This window comes from Marmota flaviventris, chromosome 19 (assembly GCF_047511675.1).
Source record: "Marmota flaviventris isolate mMarFla1 chromosome 19, mMarFla1.hap1, whole genome shotgun sequence".
Taxonomy (NCBI): Eukaryota; Metazoa; Chordata; class Mammalia; order Rodentia; family Sciuridae; genus Marmota; species Marmota flaviventris.
Window position 1 is genome coordinate 12,437,199 of NC_092516.1, and position 17,883 is coordinate 12,455,081.

Below are 17,883 nucleotides of genomic sequence, written 5' to 3' on the forward strand. Positions count from 1 at the left end.
CGGGTGCCCTTGGAAGAGCTGCACCCCCTCGGGCCGTGTGTGAACGCGGCCTGCGGCTGCCTCCTCACCTGAGCTGGGTTCCCTCTGAGCTAGCGAGACTCACCTATTGTGTGATTTTAGGGTCTGGTCCTCTGTCAGAAACCATTTCCAAGAATGTTCTCCCTGTTCCTCTCTGTCCCCTGCTGCCCGTGAAGCCGCGGGCTTGGGACCATTGGAACAGGACAGTGTTCCACCCTGGCCCCTGGGGAGGAGGGCACCGGGCAGGGGCCCTGTGCAGGGAGAGGCGGGGGTGAGCGTCCTGAGCCGGCTGTGGCCGCTCCCGGGCCTCAGTTTCCTCGTCTGCGAGTCGAGCGTGGTCACAGCGCTTGCCCAGGGCTGCAGGGAGCTCTCTGAGCCAGCTCTGCAGGGGGCGGGGGGCAGCCTCAGCCACGGTGTCTTTCAACCTCCCTGTCGCCCGCCGTGTCCCCACCCAGCCGCAAGGCGTCCTGAAGTCAGAGCCGCAGCCAGGGAAGTTGATCTCCCGGGGCTTCAGTAACGCGGCTCCTTGAACCCTCCATTCAGACTTTAGGAACCCTGGCAGGACGTTTTACTTATAATAATATACATGTATGAGTCTAATGTGAGACAAAGAGAAGGGGGACAGGCGCACAGGGAGGGCCACACCCAGGCCTCCTCCCGCCCGCCCCGCCCTGCTTCTTCAGTGCACCTGCCTGTGCGTGTGGCAGGTCCTGTGCCCTGGGGACTGGTCAGCGCTGAACTGCACTCTCAGCAGTGCTCACCCCCCACACCCAATGGAATCGCCCAGAAGCTTTGAAAACCCCGATTCCCAGGTCCCAGGCGGAACCCACTGGCCCAGCGTCCCCAGGGCAGGGCTGGCACTGCTAAAAACTCCCGCTGATCTGAGAGGGCAGGAGAGACTGAGATGGGCACTGAATGCTGTCCTCCTTGCCGCCGGACGTTACCTGGGGACTCGTGAGAAGTGCAGAAACTACGGGAAGAGGAGGCACAGGGTGGAAATGCTAAGACAGGGAATGAGGGAATCAGGGGGCGAGAGAGAGAGTTCCGCGGGTGCCGTTTGCCCAACGTGCACAGAAAGATACTCAGTACCACGTAGGGACATATAGGACGTGTCAGCTTTCCCAAGTCACACGGCGGCTGGGAAGTGGGCAAAGCCAGATTTCAAATTCAGAAGACTGACTCCGAAGCAAGCATTCGTGACCTCCCCTTTGGACAGAGCCCAGCAGGTCGTGGTAGCGTGTCTCGGTCACCGTGCCTGCCCAAGACCTCCTCCTGACTCAGTTTGGAAAAATGGACAACCTGACGCATTCCATCTGAAGGGAGTGACCACAGCCTCCCTTTGGGGTAATGACCGTGCACACAGAAGTTGCTTGGCACGGTGGTGCACGCCTCAGGAGGCTGAGGCAGGAGGACCCCCAGTTCAAGGCCAGCCTCAGCGACTTAGCGAGACCCTGCCTCAACATAAAAAATTCTAAAAGGGAAGGGGTGCTGGGGGAGCAGCTCAGGGGTGGAGCCCTTGTCTCTCAGGGTGAAGGCCTTGGGTTCCATTCCCAGGGCCACAAAAGAAAAAAAAATAATTTTTCTGACTGTACTGAGGTTTTGCATCCAGACCCTGAAGCTTGGTAGAGAACAGCGGGTCTAATGACCTGTGCCGCCTAGAGGGCACGCCCCATCCCACCCACAATGGCCACCCTCCTCTGTGACCTTCCGAAAGCCCGGGTGCGGGCCTTGCTGTCTGCATAACTCCCGGGACTCCCATTGATGGACAGCCTCTGTTCCACACCCAGCTCACCTGTAAACAGGAGACGCCCGTGCAGCACCTACTGTTTGCAAGGAGCAGGCTTGCTGGGGAGCTTGGCCAGTGTAGACGTGCTCGAGCCCCCGTCCCTGTTCGGGTGGGCCAAGGCAAACCCGGGCTCGTAAAGGAGATTTAGGGCGACGGACGCAGGTTCATTTGTAGCTCTGCATAGTAAAAATAATTTATCGGCAGCTGCTGAGAAACTCAGTCCTGAAGTCTCGTGGACGGCAGCGTCAGGAGATTTTCCTGTCTCCCTCTCCCCACCCCGAAGGGCCCGGGCCTTCAGATGATGTGAATTAATTGGGCTTGTGTGCGTGCGTGTGTGTTTCTATTTATTTATTTTCAGGCTTCTTTTCTTATTTATGTGGCTGCTCCGTGCACATTTCCGTCTCTTCCGAGGTTCAGTGGTAATGAGCTCACAAGTGCCCATTCATTACCCACTCATGGCAGGTGTGGGGGCAGCAAGGCAGAGGCTGGGTTTGGAGCTGGGTGTCCAGAGGACTGGGAGGGGCCTGGGAGGGATGGAGGCCAGGACGGGAGGCTGCAGGGATTGGAGGCAAGAGGGACAGAGAGGTTCCCTTGGGAAATAAGACACACAGCATGTGGAGGCTTGGCCGGGATTAGCCTCGAGTAAGGAAGCTAGAGAAAGAATCAGAGCAGAAGCAACAGTTCTAAAGAAGATGGGTGTGGAATAATATGAAGAAGAAATAAATGAAAGTAATTTGTCAACTGCTAATATACCTTTTAGTCTTTAAATGAGCGGGTTAGTATTCATTCTGCCCATCCAAGAGGCCTCTCCACCTCCTAAGGTCTTCTTCGGTCTCTTCCTTCCGTGATCCTTAGTTTCCATTGCAGAGATCCTTTGCCTCCTCGGTTAGATCGATTTCCAGGGTTTTTTGAGATCATTGTGAATGGGTTGGTTTTCCTGATTCCTTTCTCAGCAGAACGGCTGTTGAGCATTAGGGAAGCTATTGATCTGTGAGCGTTGATCTTGTACCTGCCACTTTGCTGGATTCATTCAGCCGCCCTACAAGTCTCCGGTGGAATTTTTCTGCGTCTTCTAGATATAGGGTCGTGTCGTCAGCCAACAGAGGTAGTTTGACTTCTTCTCTTTCAATTTGCATCCCTTCAATTTCCTTCTCTTGCCTGGTCGCCCTGCCTAGAGTGTCTAGAGCCACATTGAAGAGCGTGGTGAGAGTGGACGCCCTCGCCTTGTTCCAACTTTAGGGGAAATGCTTCGGGTAATCCGCCGTTGGGTGTGATGTTAAGCAACACTGGACTAGTGTCTCTCCAGCTTCAACATGCAGAGGAATCACCCAGGGTCCTGGCAACCCCATCCTGGCCCAGAGGGGCCCGAGATCCTGCACATTCTAACAAGACTCCCCGGGAATGCCCCCGTTGTGGGTCCACGGACCACCCGCCGAGTAGCAGGGGAGTCCGGGGTACAGGCAGAGGTCCGCTGCTGTTTGTTGAACCAGCAAAAATTCGGTGGTTTCCGATGTAGCCGCACAACCAGGTATGTTGGCGGGTGCCTCTCCGCGTGGTCTTGCCGATGAAATTCTCTGAAACCGCAGTGAGACCCTGAGGTGTCAAGTCTGCCCTGGAATGAAATCCTAGTTACTCTTCTAGAGAAGTGTTTGGTGAAGACCATTCATGAGTACTCTGTGTCACGTGTGAATCTGGCCCAAATAATGATAAATGCGTCCGTCACTCCCATGACATCTGGGGACGTTTGGAAGTCCCCCGGGGTGCAGGCCAGTTCTTCATGGTGGGACGATGTGTGCCCCTCTGCCTTGCTGGTATCCCGTCTGCTCACAGGTGCTAGGGGTATCCACTGATTGTGGTGCCAGCCAGAAATGTCACCAATATTTCCAGAATGCTCCATTGGGGGAAATCCATAAAAGGAGTCACCAAGGGTTCTGGGGCACTTGAGGCCACGCTTAGGAGGCAGAGGGTCACTTGAAGATCCTGGGTCCTCAGCGTCCTGCAGGGCTGCCCCCACAAGCCTGCTGTGGCGCGGGGGGGGGGGGGGGCATGGCACAGGCTGCTAGGGGGCTGTGGTGTTCTGCAGGTCTTCTGGAGACCAGGGCCCACTACCCAGGTCCCAGATGATGTCACAGGAGGAAATCCAAGCCGGGCGTTGCCAGGTCCCCTGATATTTCAACCACGAGCAGAAATCCAGAATTTTAACTGGAATCATCTGACTTAGAAATGTGGCAGGGATTAAAACCCAAGCAGATGAACATGCTCCCCAGAGCCAGCCACAGCTCTGTGCTCCATGTGCAGCCACTGGCCCCCGTGTTGACCTCTGGGTAAACCAAAGGCCATGCTGTGGGCTCCGGGACACCTGGATAAAGGTGTGACCCATGTCAGGGTCACTCCCTGCCCAGCTGGGGGCCCTAACCCTTCTCCCACTTCCCCACACAGTGGCTGGGCCCCCTGACCACCCACTGGTCACCTGCCTCTCCCCCTCCACACCCCGCTGCTGGCTAACTGCGCCCTTTCTCTGGCCGCCCCCCTTCCCCCTGCTGACCTCTCCTGCTTCCTCCGCCCGGTTCTGATTTCAAACCAGGAAGGGTCATTTCTGGATAGAACAAGACTCCAACAGCCCAGGTCCACCCAGGGCGGAGGCAGGGCAGTGATTCGGCCCCACCTCTCCTGCAGGGGACTGTCAATAGTGGTCTGGAGACATTTGAGGTTGTCACAGGGGCTTAGTGGGTAGAGGTCCCAGATGCTGCTAGACACAGCACAGGACACCGTCCACATAAAGAGCCTTCCCCAAGCGTCCATGGTGCCGTGGTGGAGAAACCCTGCCCAGGAGGTATCCAGAAGGGCTGCTCGTTCTCTGTCCCTCACTCTCCCTCCTGGGCATGGTGGCCTTCAGTGTGGGATAAGGAATGTCGCAGTCGCAGGTGACCCAAGTTACATGGGGTTGGGGAGAGGCTAGTCTAATGGTCACTAATGGTCACTTATTAAACAGTCTTGAGCTCCCCAACAAACCCCTTCTGTGCGTGGGTCATTGTCCTGGCCACTGTCCCTTCTGAGGACTGTCCCTCCTCTGGCTTTCCAACCTGCTTCTGGCCTCTGAGTCCCGAGTGTCAGTTGTGGCCTGACTTCTCAACACGCGGCGTGACCTTGGGCCGGCCTGGCCCCACCCTGTTCCCTGGTTCCAAGTGCTCCTGCCTTCCCTATAGAAGGACACCTGTGGGCTCCTGGGGGACCAGAGAGTCTCGGTGACAACTCCCTGCCTGGCTGTCATAGCAGGAAATCTCCACAGGGGCTCCACCGTGTTCTAGGGGAACTCGACCCTGAAGACAGCAGGGGCTGGCCCCGACCTACTTTTGGAGATGGTTCTGTTTATTTAGATATTATTTATTTATTTACTTGTGGCTTTTTGGAAGAAGCAGTGTTGCGTCCATCCACGGTTTCTGGTGTGACCATACCGGACACGGACAGATGGGACAGCGGTTCCCACCGTGAAGTGGACAGACACATCTGTCACCGCCATCGTTACTGCTCTGGAGACCAGAGGAGCTCAGGGGACTTCAGGAGATTCCCTGATGCGCCACCGCGTGGTCACCCCAGGTGCCGGGTTCGTCCCCGTAGCTCCAGTCGCAGCCTTTGACCTCGCCACCGAGGCCCCGCCACGCTCACCGCTGTTCCTCTCTCCCCTGTGTCCTTGACGCACAGACACACGTGTCTGTCTGTCTGTGGGCTGCACATTTAAGTGAGATAGTGGACGCTGGCCCTCTGTGCCTGGCTCATTTCACTTCGCCTAATGTCCCCCAGGTCCATCTGGATGCCCGTCACGGTTGTCCCTGGCGCTGGGGGCGCTGGGGGGCTCCAGTGGGCTCAGCAGGAGCTTGGGGCTCCTGGGCTCTGGCGGTCGGGGCTGGGTGGCCGTGGGCAGTGTCGGACACAAACAAGGCTGGACACTGGCCGGAGGACCAGGACGGATCTAATCGGCAAGGGCTGTGGCCACGGGGGAGAGTGTGGCGTGAAGCCCGCCGAGCTGTCCAGAGGGGACGGGCGTTTTAAAGGGAGGGTGAGGGAACAGGACGGGGAGTCTCAGGGCTCAGCAGAGTGGGGGAGGGAAGAGACCAGTGGGCACCAGGCGGGGGTCGGTCCAGGTCAACTCAGATTTGGGGGTTCTGAGCTCCCACGGAACCCCCATTGCCACTCCGCACAGATCTCTGTCTCGTCTGTGTGTTTGCCGCATGTGAGAGTCAACGCCGTTCCTGCCCAAGCCCTGTCACACGGAGACACACGCCACCCAACAGAGTCCTCAGCCCGAGGAGGTATTCCGGAGCCCACGTGTGTAAAAATGTCCGTGGCTTTTCCCACGCGGGCTCAGGACCCCCCAAATGCCCTCCCCTGTTTTTGGGGACCCTCAGAGAGCTTTGTCTAGGAAGATGATACCTCTCCATTATTTGCCATTTATGGACATTTACACCTAGGTCGTCTTCTTCAAATGCTCATTTATTAATTCACTTAAAAATAATGAAGAAAAACATCCATTATGCGTCTATAGAAGCAAGGATTTTTTTTTTTAATGGGAAAATGTATATTTTCCACAACAGCAACAGAAAAGCTTTAGTGAGACATTTTTGCAAGTCTCGGTAACGTCTGGCTTAATAGAAAGGCACAGCTGCTTCTTTGAGTCTGGGTGCGATCTCGCACATCACGTCGCCTCTGGAAAATTCCACAGCACCCCGGCGAGAGAAGGAGCAGAAAGGAAATGATGGAGAAAATAGTGTGTCCCTGCAGATCCTCTGGGAGGGTCTTGGGGGTCCCTCCAGGGCCCCTAGACTGTGCTATGGGAACTGCCACAATAGGTCACTGTTGCAAGCGTTCATTTTATTTTAATAAATTGTAGCGGACGTGGGTGGCCTTCCGGGCATTACCCTGGTTCCTTGTGTGGATTAACACTCTCAGTTCTCAGACAGGTTTTTATCCCCATTAAACAGAGAGGGAAATTAAGGTCGGCTGGGTTCATTGTTGTGCCCTGGTCCCCTGTAAACAAAGTGGCAGGGTCTGGATTTGAACCCGCCCCCGCCAGCTCAGCAGCTAAAAATAGCATCCTGCAGCCACTTGGCAGGTGCTAAATATAGATCGGGTGTTCTTTTGACACACAGAAGCCAGTAGCAGCGATCCGTCTTCGTTCATCCCTATTTTACCTTTGCAAAGCAGGTATTCTCCCCCCACCCCTTTTTTTTTGGAGAGGAGAAAATGGAGGGTCCAGTAGGTGAAGCTCTTTCCCCCCACCCCCTGGTGCCCGGCCCTACCAGCCCAGCTCCCTTCCTCCTCACCCCGTGCTCTGCTGTGCACCCCATTATCATGGGGCTGAATTGCAAAGGTCTTATTATTGGGGTTCTAGTAAAGCTGCCCGGGCCTCGCATGGCCCGAGGGTTGCTGAGCGCCGGCCAGGGCAGCCGCCTTTCACTGGGCAAGGGGCTGCCGTGGTCTGTTTGCCCCGGCAGCCTCCACAGCTGCGCGTCCCCGTTGGTTCAGCCTCGCACACTGAGCCTCCACCCTCCGTCCCCCCTGGCACTGAGGTCTTTCTGGAAGCAGGTGCAGGCTGCTCCCCCAGGGTCCCTCCCAATGACTTTGGTGGCCCTGGCAATGGGAACCAAGCCCCAGACACTGAGTTCAACAGCAAACAGCTACCTGTGCACCTGACCGGAGGGCAGCAATCCACGGACCCTGGCGAGCGGGTGGGGCAGGGGCCGTCCTGCCTGGGCAGCACACCTGCTGGGGTCGACCTCAAGGGTGCTCCTCCTCCGAGCCACATCCCCAGCCTTTTTCATTTTTTTTTTTTTTATTTTGAGACAAAGCCTCATTGAGTTGCTCAGGCTGGCCTTGAACTTGCAATCCTCCTGCCTCGGCCTCCCATGTCCCTGGGATTAAGAGAGTGCGCCCCGGGGCCCATCCCGTCCCTGTTCTTACTAGCTGCGAAGAGGCGGTCTGACCTGGGCAGCCTGGGTTCAGGTGGCTCCTAGATGTAGGGATTCAGTCCAAAAAAAAAAAAAAGGAAGAACGTGAAATCATCTCCTGCGCAGGCGTGTCACGAAGATGAACTGAGTGAGGAGGTGGGGGGACAGGGCCTCGGACACAGTCAGCACCGCCTGCACACGTGAGCAAATGCTTGATCCATTCACCCCGTCCTGAGGGCTGGGTGCCAGAGAGACACGAAGTGTCCCGTCCTGGCCTGAAGGTGACTGGAGGAGGGAGGATCAACCCGCGTCGGCCTGACTCCAGACCTCTGAACCCGAGATTCAGTGACGGAAGGAGGGGGCTGGGATGTCAGGGGACACCATTCAGAGCCTCCCTCCCATCCTCCCTCTCTGGTCTTCTGTTTTCCGTTGTGTGAGTGAGCACAGGCATGGTACTGCGGGCCGACGGGTTTCCCTACCCCTGAGCCACATCCCCAGGCCTTTTGACTTCTTATTTGAGACTCTGCCTCCCTAAGTTGCTGAGGCTGGCCTTGAACTTGTGGTCCTCCCGCCTCAGCCTCCGAAGCCACTGGGATGATAAGGCATGTGCCACTGTTCCCAGCACCGTCACATTGTTTTTCCACGAGCTGAAATGGCAGAATCGTGTGAGTCGAGCCTATTGATTCACGCCCGACTCAGAGAATGTGAGTAACACTCCCGCAGGACTCCATCACCCATCTGTTTACGGATGAGAAAATTCAGTAGTTACTAAGGCCAGGCAAGTGCCCGGGCCTCTGCCCTCCCTGCTGGGTGCTCCATCTACACCACAACAGGAGCAAAGGTGCGTCTCTAAGTGTGTAGTTCAAAAAGCACAGCAGCCGCCCCCACCTCTCAGAAACAGGACCCCGGGCCTGGGGTGCAGCCAGCTGAGTGGGAATCCATTCTGAAGCCTGAACCTCCCAGAACCCCCGGGAAGACAGAAGCAGACCATATTGTGTTTAGCATATTTCTACCTGATTGAAATGGGCTCTAAACATGCCCAAGGTTGAACAGAAATGGAGGACATTATTGCATTTAATTATTCCTCCGGAATAAAAATGGAGTCTAGCAACGGCTCCGAGGTGAGGCAGAGTAATTAGAGCTTGGGAGCTCGCACACAAACATTTAAATGTGCAATCATTGTAATAAGTGCATTAAAATAAAATAAGTCAAAGGGTTGCATTTGCATACCTCACCCAAGGTGAGAGAGCCGGATTGGTTGAGCATGCCCCGGCGACGGCCACGTGGCCGGGCGATGGTGATGGAGGAGTCATAATGGGTCTGCCCTCCGGGTGGAGGAGCCGAGACCCAGCGTTAACTGGTGGGTACCCGCTTTGAGTTTATTGCTCATCCTTCCTCCTGTTTGAGTGACAGGAATGTTCCAGAAGCTTTGCATACATCCAGCCTCACCAAATGACCTGTGAGGTGAATATTATGATTGGCCCCATGTTCCAGGTGAGAAACTGAGGCACAGGGAGGTTGAGTCGCTCCCTGAGGAGCAGTGGGACCTCGGGTACTTAACATCTGTGCCTCAGCTCCGTCCTCTTAATCAGGACTGGTACCCACTGCCTCAACCAGTGTCCCAGAGGACCAGGACCCATGCCCTGGGGATCCTCTGCGTGAAGGGCCAGAGCATGGGGGCACATGGACATTGGTTCTCTCCAGGCATCTGCCCGGGACCTTCCAAAGTTTTGCACAGAGAAGGGGACATGAGCTTGGCTCTGTGGACTTGGGGAACCCAGGGAAAGAAGAGCTGAGCCCCATCGGTCCCTTGGTGATCACAGGAGGAATTGGGGGGATCCCTCAGGCCCAGTGATGGACAATGGATGCAGAAAAGGTGGGGGGTACGTACTGCAGAGTGGTTCTTGCTCACGTAGGAAGGAAACCTGTAGCGTGCAGCCTCATGGGTGAGCCTGAGGACCTCATGCCACAGGAGAGGGGACAGTGAGGTAACGCAGGCTCCATGACGTGGACTACGCAGGTGCCAATCATAGAGTCAGAGTGGACAGGCGGGGCCCGGGGCTGGGCGAGGAGTTTGGCAATTGCTCACCAGGGGGCCTGAAGTCTCAGTCATGCAAGCTGCCCCCCAGCCCCCTCCCCATGGTCAAGGGTTCTGCATTGTACACTTAAAACGGGGTGGCAGGGCGTCTTGTAAATGCAGCGAATTTCGTAGTTTATTGAGATTTTAAACTCACAATAAAGAAAATTCTAGAAAAAGGAGGTAGGGAAGGTGAGGGAGGACCCACTGGTCACTATGGAAAACAGCCTGGATCAGGGTGATGGAGTGCTACACCTTCGGATCCTGCCTGATTCTCCCTGACGGTGCCTCTTGTGGACTTTTCTGGAAGCTAATATCTGTGAGCTCTTCATCCCAGAGGACAGAATATCTTCCTTCCCTCTTTCCCATGAACCTTTGCATTTCCATGGGCAGCTGAGCAGCATCGGAGGCAGGCGGAGGCCACAGGGCCAGCCCGAGGCCACCGTCCCCGTTGTGGTTGGCTCTCCTGAGTTAGACGGTGCGGGTGAATCCGGGACCATGTCAGACTGGGTGATGGCACCGGTTCCTGGTCGTGCAAATTAGCTGGAGGAATCGGCTTCACAGATTGTCAGATTAGCTTTGTTGGTCTGGGCGGATGGAGAGCAGGGATCATGTCTCCCTGGTCTAGTTTTGCTTGTTGAAACTCTGCCAGAAAGTGCACAAAACATGAGCTTTTGAAATAGGTAGTTTATGGGGGTTTGTGGGGCTTTTCCACTCAGGGCACCAAACTTGGTGAGTCTCTATTAACAGAAAGAAAAGAGTCCCAGAATAAAACTGTTGCTGTCTATAAGGACACGGGTTTCTCTGGCTTATTCCCAACCTTATTGTGAAATTCCAGGAAATGGGATTTTAAAGACAGAATTAAAATGCATGTTGTTAGGGTTGGACCCATCAAACTAGTTTTCTCTCTGTTGGAGTCAAAACAAGAGATTAAAACAGAAAACAAACTTGGTTCCTGTGTTTGAGAAGAGCTGGGAGGAAGGGTGACCAAGTGGGCTCCAACATTAGTTAGGATGAGCTAGACCATGCTGCAGTAACAGAGCTCCCCCAAATCTCAGTGACATGAAGCAGAAGAGGTTCCATCTGCCCACTGGGGGTTGGTGGAATCTGCTCTATACTGGCTACCCTCAGGGATGCAAGACCTTCATCATCAGGAAGATGGCCAATGTCTTGGTCAGCTTTCATTGCTGTAACAAAATACCTGAGATAAACAGCTTAAAGGAGGAAAGGTCTCCTTGGCTCACAGTTTCAGAAGTTTCAGTCCATGGTGGCTTGGCCCATTGCTTGTGACCCTGTGGGGAGACAGTACATCATGGTGGGAGCCTATGGTGGAAGACACTTGACAATCTCGTGATGGTCAGGAAGTGAAAAAGTGAGAGAGGAGGGGAATGGTGTCTCATGTCCCTTCGAGGGTACGTGCTCCCAATATCTAACTTCCACTAGGTCCCACATCCTCCTCGTGACCCTGAAAACCTTCTTTGGGCCTTGGAGGGGTATTTAAGATCCCAACCATGAGAGCTGGTGGCCATGCTGTGGGGTGGAGCTGGCCCCCAGCCCTGGCCACTTGTCTTAGCTGTGCCCAGCTTGCAGGGAAGCACAGTCCTCCTCTGTGCCCAGAAGGAAGGGAACTGAATGTCCGTGAGGAGCCCCACTGAATCCCACCCTGCCCCGTCCAGCTCGTCCTACCTGGGCTGCTGCCGTGATTGCAGGGGGTGCCGGCTGGGCCCCCACCTGGAGACAGGGAGCCGACTGCCTCTTGGCTTCCCTCTCAGGGGGACGGCAGGGTCACAACCTGCCAGCAACCTCCAGCATCAGGAGCAAGCTCACTGCCTGCCCAGATGGCTGTGGGCACATCGCGTCCCAGCCCCCCTCCCTCCTCTGTGTCATGGCAGAGGGCAGCATGACCTTGGAGCTTAGCTCTGGAGGTCAGGCGAGGCTTTGCACTGAAGGGCTCCGCACGGCGCCTTGAACAAGAAGGTCACAGCAACAGGCTGCCCTTGGTGTGAGAGGCAAGAAGAGGTCCTCCCCAGAGGGCCGTCCTCCTTGTCCAACGCGGGGGACCTGTGAGTCACCCACTGTGGTGCCTGGATCGCACTGTGCTCAGAAAAATGCATCTGAGGGGCTCTGGACAGACGGAGAAGAGCCATCAGTACAGCCTGTGCGTTTAGGGACCAGCAACCCAGAGCTCTGGGAGCACCAGCCGGAGGTCTGGCAAGTCCCTGTGGGAAGGAAAGAGAGGCCACCACCACAAGGTCCTGAGCCACCGGTCCCGGTGTGCCAAGGCCCTCGGCCTCCGTCCTTCCGCCTCCGCCGCTGTGGGTTCAGCCGACGGCAGAGTGAAAATATTCAGGGGGAAAAAAAAGTGCATCAGTACTGACCACGGCTCCTGTGTCCTGATTCCCTCAACGACTATTTCCATTTTCCAAATTACTGTATCAGGTAATTTAAGTCACCGAGAGACGATTTAAAGAACACGGGATGGGAGGACGCATGTAGGATATCTGCAAATACGATGCCATCTTATACAAGGGACCTGAGCACCTCTGCACTTGGCATCTCATGGGGTCCTGGGTGACCAGCCGGTCTCCTTCCTTCTTCCTGCCCCGACCCCAGCTCCTGCCGCCTCTGACTCTAGCACTCGGTGTCCCCAGCTTCTGGGCTCTGTCCCTCGTGAACACAACACAGCAGGTCGCTGGCCGGCCTCCGGATGGCTGTCCGAGGGTCTCGTGTCCACAGCAGACTGACGAGCAGAGTCAGGCTGCGGTGCTGAGGGGAGGAGACCACGGCATCGGTCTCCTTGGCCGTCGGGAGCTGGGGGTCTGGGTCTGTCCTGCTGGGACTCAGCGTCCCCACCGGCTCACCTTGGGCAAGTCACCCGTTAACGGGGGCTCAGTTCCCCCTCCATAAAACAAGAAAACTGCAATAGCCCGACGTGCGCCTTGGCCATCTTGGTGTGGGCTGTCCCCCTTACCACCTCCCCCGAGTGGACAGGGGCTTCATGCCAAGGAGGGGGCAGAGGTAGAGGGGGCAGCCCCACGTATGGCTATTTCTCCAGGCCACAGCTGAGCCAACAAGGACAAGGAGGACAGGGCATCTACAGCCCCTGCAGAGGACAGGAGGCCTTCACACTCGGCTCCTGCAGAGCAAGGACCAGACTCTTCCTTAGAGGGCCCGACGGAAGGGTTCACGGGCCGGTTTCCATTGCAACCGCCCAGTCTGTAGGGTAGCATGAAGGTGGCCCCAGGCGATGCACAGATGAACAGGTGTCGCTGTGTTTCAATAAAACTTTATTTACAAAAACAGGTGGCAGGCCAGATTTGGGCCACCGGGGTGCAGGGTGCTGACCTGCCGGAGGGAGAGCCGAGCAGAGCATGGGCTGCCCTGTCCACCGCCCCAGAAATGGCCACTGCCCTCCCCTCGCCACTCTTCCTCGGGAACTGGAATTTTAGGACATTTTTAGCCCTCCCTAAGAAAATAAAAAAAGCACACACAAAACAAAACAAAATATTGATGCTACTTATCACCAGTGCGCTTCTATAGCAACAGGAGCCGGCCGAGGGGGCCCGCGAGTGCTCTCGGTGCCTTCCGAGGTGCCCCTAGGGGTGGGCTTTGGGATAGTGAATGCTTTTGGGGTTAACCTCTGGGAACGGCCTCTACCCGGAAGCACCATGTTTCAAGAACGATTCGGACCATTTGATCTAAACTCAAAATCACTAGGACCCATGTGCCTACCCACAGAGGAGCAGAGTTTCTAGCACCACCTTTCTGGAAAGGTCCAAGGCACGCGTTGTCTCCACTGATTTCTGACCTTTCTCTCGACCCCAGGAGGCTCAGTTCGCTCTGTTCCACTTACCGGCTTGGAGAGCTAAAGGTCTTCCCTACAGAACTCATAGGGGCTCAGGTCTTGACCTCTCTGAAGGGCACGGGTACAGGAGCCAAAGGCAATTTAGAAGGCGTCCAAGATCCTGCCAATATTTTCTCCTTTTATAACATTACTATGTTATAAACATAATATATTGTGTTTATATAATCTATAAACATATTTTTATATTATGTTATATAATTATAACATATTATGTTATAACCTTCCCAGAAAACATCATAGCAATTTTCTAGAATTTCAATAGGAAGGTGGAGTCAAATATCTGTTACCCAGTGACAGACATGGTAAAAAGAAAGAGAGAAACTGTCTTGAGGCCTAGAGAATCACAGTTAGAGCAGAGGTGGGACTGGACGCTTCAGCTCAGACTTCCACAGCTGCATGCCCTGGTGGGGGTGGGGGTTCCTTGGGGGCCAGCCCCCTGAGCACAGCCCCCAGGTAAAGTCTCTCTTCTCTGTTTCTTTTCTGTCTCCTGCAGGACGGCTACTTCTCTCACCGGCCCAAAGAGAAAGTGCGGACCGATAGCAACAACGAGAACTCGGTGCCTAAGGACTTTGAGAATGTGGACAACAGCAACTTTGCGCCCAGGACCCAGCAGCGGAAGCACCAGCCGGAGTCGGCCAAGAAGCCCCCAGGTCGGCAGAAGGAGCGTTTGCAGAGGAAGCTGGAGCCCCAGGAGAAAGCACAGGGACAGGGACGTCCCTTCCTGGGGAAAGGCCCCAAGGAGGCCCTGCCTCCCCGGGAGAGCGCTGCAGCCAACAGCAGCCGAGGGAAGGACCCCCCCAGACCCCCCCACGCCCGGAGGGGCGGAGGCAGCTCCCGGGAGACCAAGTACGACCAGCCCCCCAGGTGCGACATCTCGGGCAAGGAGGCCATCTCGGCCCTGTCCCGCTCCAAGTCCAAGCACTGCCGCCAGGAGATCGGGGAGACCTACTGCCAGCACAAGCTGGGGCTGCTGATGCCCGAGAGGGTGACGCGTCTCTGCCCCCTGGAGGGTAAGTCCCACTGGGCTCTGCTCAGACCTGACGGGTCGGAACACAGGGTCTGGCTGGTTTGGGACTTTGGGGATTCTGAAGTCCCTTGTAAGAGTCCCATTGCCTGTTGCTGGTGCTCTACCCCCGTACCTATGTGACAAAGGGTCGAATCACAGTGGCATTGGGGCCCAGGGGAGCGGCAGGGGGCAGGGGGCTGCGTGCAGAGGGCCTGGGTTCTCTCCCAGCAGAGGACTGGGATGGGGTTGACCTGGACTTGATGGTCACTGAGCGTGATCTGGAAGATTTCTGATTGGGGGCGTAGACTCCGGGAGCTCTGTGGGGACAGCCTTCCCGTCCTCCTGGCCCCACAGCCCCTTCCTTCCTTGCTTCCTGTTTCTTCTTATCTTTCTCCTCGATTCATTCCCTCCCTCCCTCCCTCCTGCCTGGTGCGGGGCGCTCTTCCAGGTGCCTGTGACCCAGTGATAAGTCAGGTCTCCTGCAAGACGCAGGGCAGGCTCAGAGGCCAATAGAGAAGTCACGGGCAGAGTGGAGGGGCCCTGGGTATGGGGAGCATCTTGCACAGGTGAGACCGCACCTGCTTCTCTGCATCTAGAACCATGGCTTGGACGTGGGCATCTTGGCCATGACCCATGCCTTCCCCAGGGCCCACGGGTGGGCGCAGCCTCTGCAGCTGCAGGCACTGGCTGAGCCTCATTCCATGGGCCACTGTGTCCCACCCACCACCCCGTGAGGTCAGCTCTGAAGCCGGGAGCCTGATTTGTTTCCCAGACAAGAGACGTAAGATCTTAGAAGGTCCCACAACTTGTCAGCGACCTTCTGAGATGTCACACGGAGACACCCGAGGTCGAGGTGAGCTGGACTGGATGAGGTGTGTCACTTTCTGAGGTCCCCTCCTTCCTCCCTTTCTCTCTATGTGAGCAGAGAAGTCCTAGCTGGCCCCAGAGTGGGGAGGACCTCATGCCCCTCCACCTGGCTGAGTGGTAGGACTGTGGTCACTGCCGTCCCCACATGCCCAGGCTGCCGTCCCCTTCACCGGTGGACTGTAAAGTAGCCCCTGGGAACCTGCTTACCTTTTATTGTCCCTTGGGCCAGTTAGTAACTATTTGCCTGATGGTTTTGTCCCTGGGGAGGACAGATGGCATCCAAAAGAAATTTTTGTACAGAGAGTCAGCGCCGTTGAGAGCCGAGGAGGCTGCATTTGAGATGAAGAGCGTGGATTCAGGCCAAGCTCAGCCGCCGGCCAACGCGCGGGGCCTCGCTCCTCTCTGGTCAGAGCTTCCTTCCCCATCCAGGGAGCCGCAGGCATTAGACGCGCTGGGTGCCTTCCTTTGGGACCAGCGTCACAGCTCCTGGTCACCCACATGGTTCATTTGCCCGTGGAAGGCCTGGCTTGGCCCCTGTCCCTCGTGAGGTACACACAGGTGCAAAAACGCTTCCTTGTTGTTTGTAAATTCAAATAGCATCAAAAAAAATGCTTTATTTTGCTTTGAAGGGAGGAGAGGTGACCCCAGATTATCACTGGATGTCGGATGACCCCAGGGTCTTGGGTGGGGAAGGACACAGAGAAAGACCCAGAAGGAGGAAGGGAACTGGGGGCCAACAAGTGGGACAGGAATGGACCCACTGAGCTTCTGGGGCCTCCTCAATGTCAAGTTAGAGGTCAGAGAACCAGGCAAGCCACCTGCAGAATGGGGGCACTTTGGGTCCCCCGTGTTGGTGCATTCAGGAGCCAGGGGAGACGTGGCCTGGTGGCCTCCTGAAGCAGCAGACCTCAGCCCCCTGCCTCTCTCTGGATGCAGAAGGGAGGGGCGTGGAGAGAGGGACGAGGAGGAAAGTCAGACTAGAGAGACCCCTAGAGAGACCCCCGTCCCGCTGGACGGACAAGAATGTGAGGCCCCCACAGGGGAAGAGACGTATCCAAGGTCACCCCGTGGGTAGGAGCATGCTCATGTCAAGTGCAGCTGACCCTTGGTCCCCACAGGCTCTGCACACCTGGAGCCAACTCACTGCAGATGGAAACTATTCCAAAAAAGTTCATCCCTACTCAACATGGGCTTTTCCCCCTTGTGATGGCTCCTGAAACCACATATGATAGCAACTGTTTTGATAGCATTCACATTATATCAGCTCTTCTAAGTAATCCGGAGATGGCTTGACGGGCAGAGGTTATAGAGTCCACAGCATTTTATTTTATTTTATTTTAGATGTTGATGGACTTTATTTTGTTCATTTATTTATATGTGGTGCTGAGGATGGAACCCAGGGCCTCACACACGCTAGGCAAGCGCTCTACCACTGAGCCACAGCCACAGCCCCCCCGACCACAGCATTTTATACGAGGGACCTGAGCGTCTGTGGATTCCGGTAGCCTGGTTGGCCAGTGCCCAGAACCAACCCCACAAATCCCCAGGGACAAGGGGACGGGCCTCTGTATTCACTAGTCACATCTGACAGGCGGCGGCCACGTGAGCTCTGTGCATAGACCGAGGGCTGGGGGGACAGGGCCCTTCGCGTGGCCTGTGAGACGCTGCGGCCAGCAGTCGGGCAACCTGAACGTTTCAACCAAGCTCATCTCTGCTCTTGAGCTGTTTGCAGGGAAAGTGTAGCTCTGCGGAACTTTCTTTTCAAAAGAGAGATTTAAAGAGAGTCTTCCTTTGTCCCTCACAGCCTCCCCCTGGGCTGTGTCTCCAGGTGGCTCCGTCTGTACTCCTGATTGCACTTGGCACTGGGATATAGGAATCACTGGGCGGAGGCTGACGTTTCCAAAAGCTTTTGTTAACCTGTCGCCTGGCAGAGAAAGCCTGGGTTGAAGGCCCGCCCAGGAGACTATTGTAGGGCTCCTACTGTATACCAGGCAGGCTTGTTCTGCAAATGGCCAGATGGTAGGTATTTGGAGGGTCCTACAGTCTCTGTCACAACTACTGAACTTGCTGCAGTCATTAAAATACAAACACCAACGTACCCGGGTACGTTCTGATGAAACTGAACTTGCCAACGTAGGCGAGGGCCAGGTGGGCCTGCGGGCCCTGGTGGGCTCACTCCTGTGTCGGTTCCGATTCTGCACACAGTGGCTCCTCCATTTAGGATGGGGTCACACCACCGTGGATCCGTCTCGAGTTAGAAATGCATTTAAGGCGCCTGCCAGACACCACGGCTTAGCGCAGCCGGCCTGCAGTGTGCAG

The 17,883-nt window shown here is 55.9% G+C and overlaps 1 protein-coding gene across 1 annotated transcript in view; it reads left to right on the plus strand.

The window, feature by feature from the left end:
- The window catches only part of Xylt1 (xylosyltransferase 1), a 241,212-nt gene that overhangs the window by 115,249 nt on the left and 108,080 nt on the right, over positions 1–17,883 (plus strand). The window contains exon 3 of the mRNA XM_071605760.1: positions 14,185–14,701. Within this exon, the coding sequence (XP_071461861.1) occupies positions 14,185–14,701 (517 nt within the window). The remainder of the gene's footprint in view (positions 1–14,184; positions 14,702–17,883) is intronic.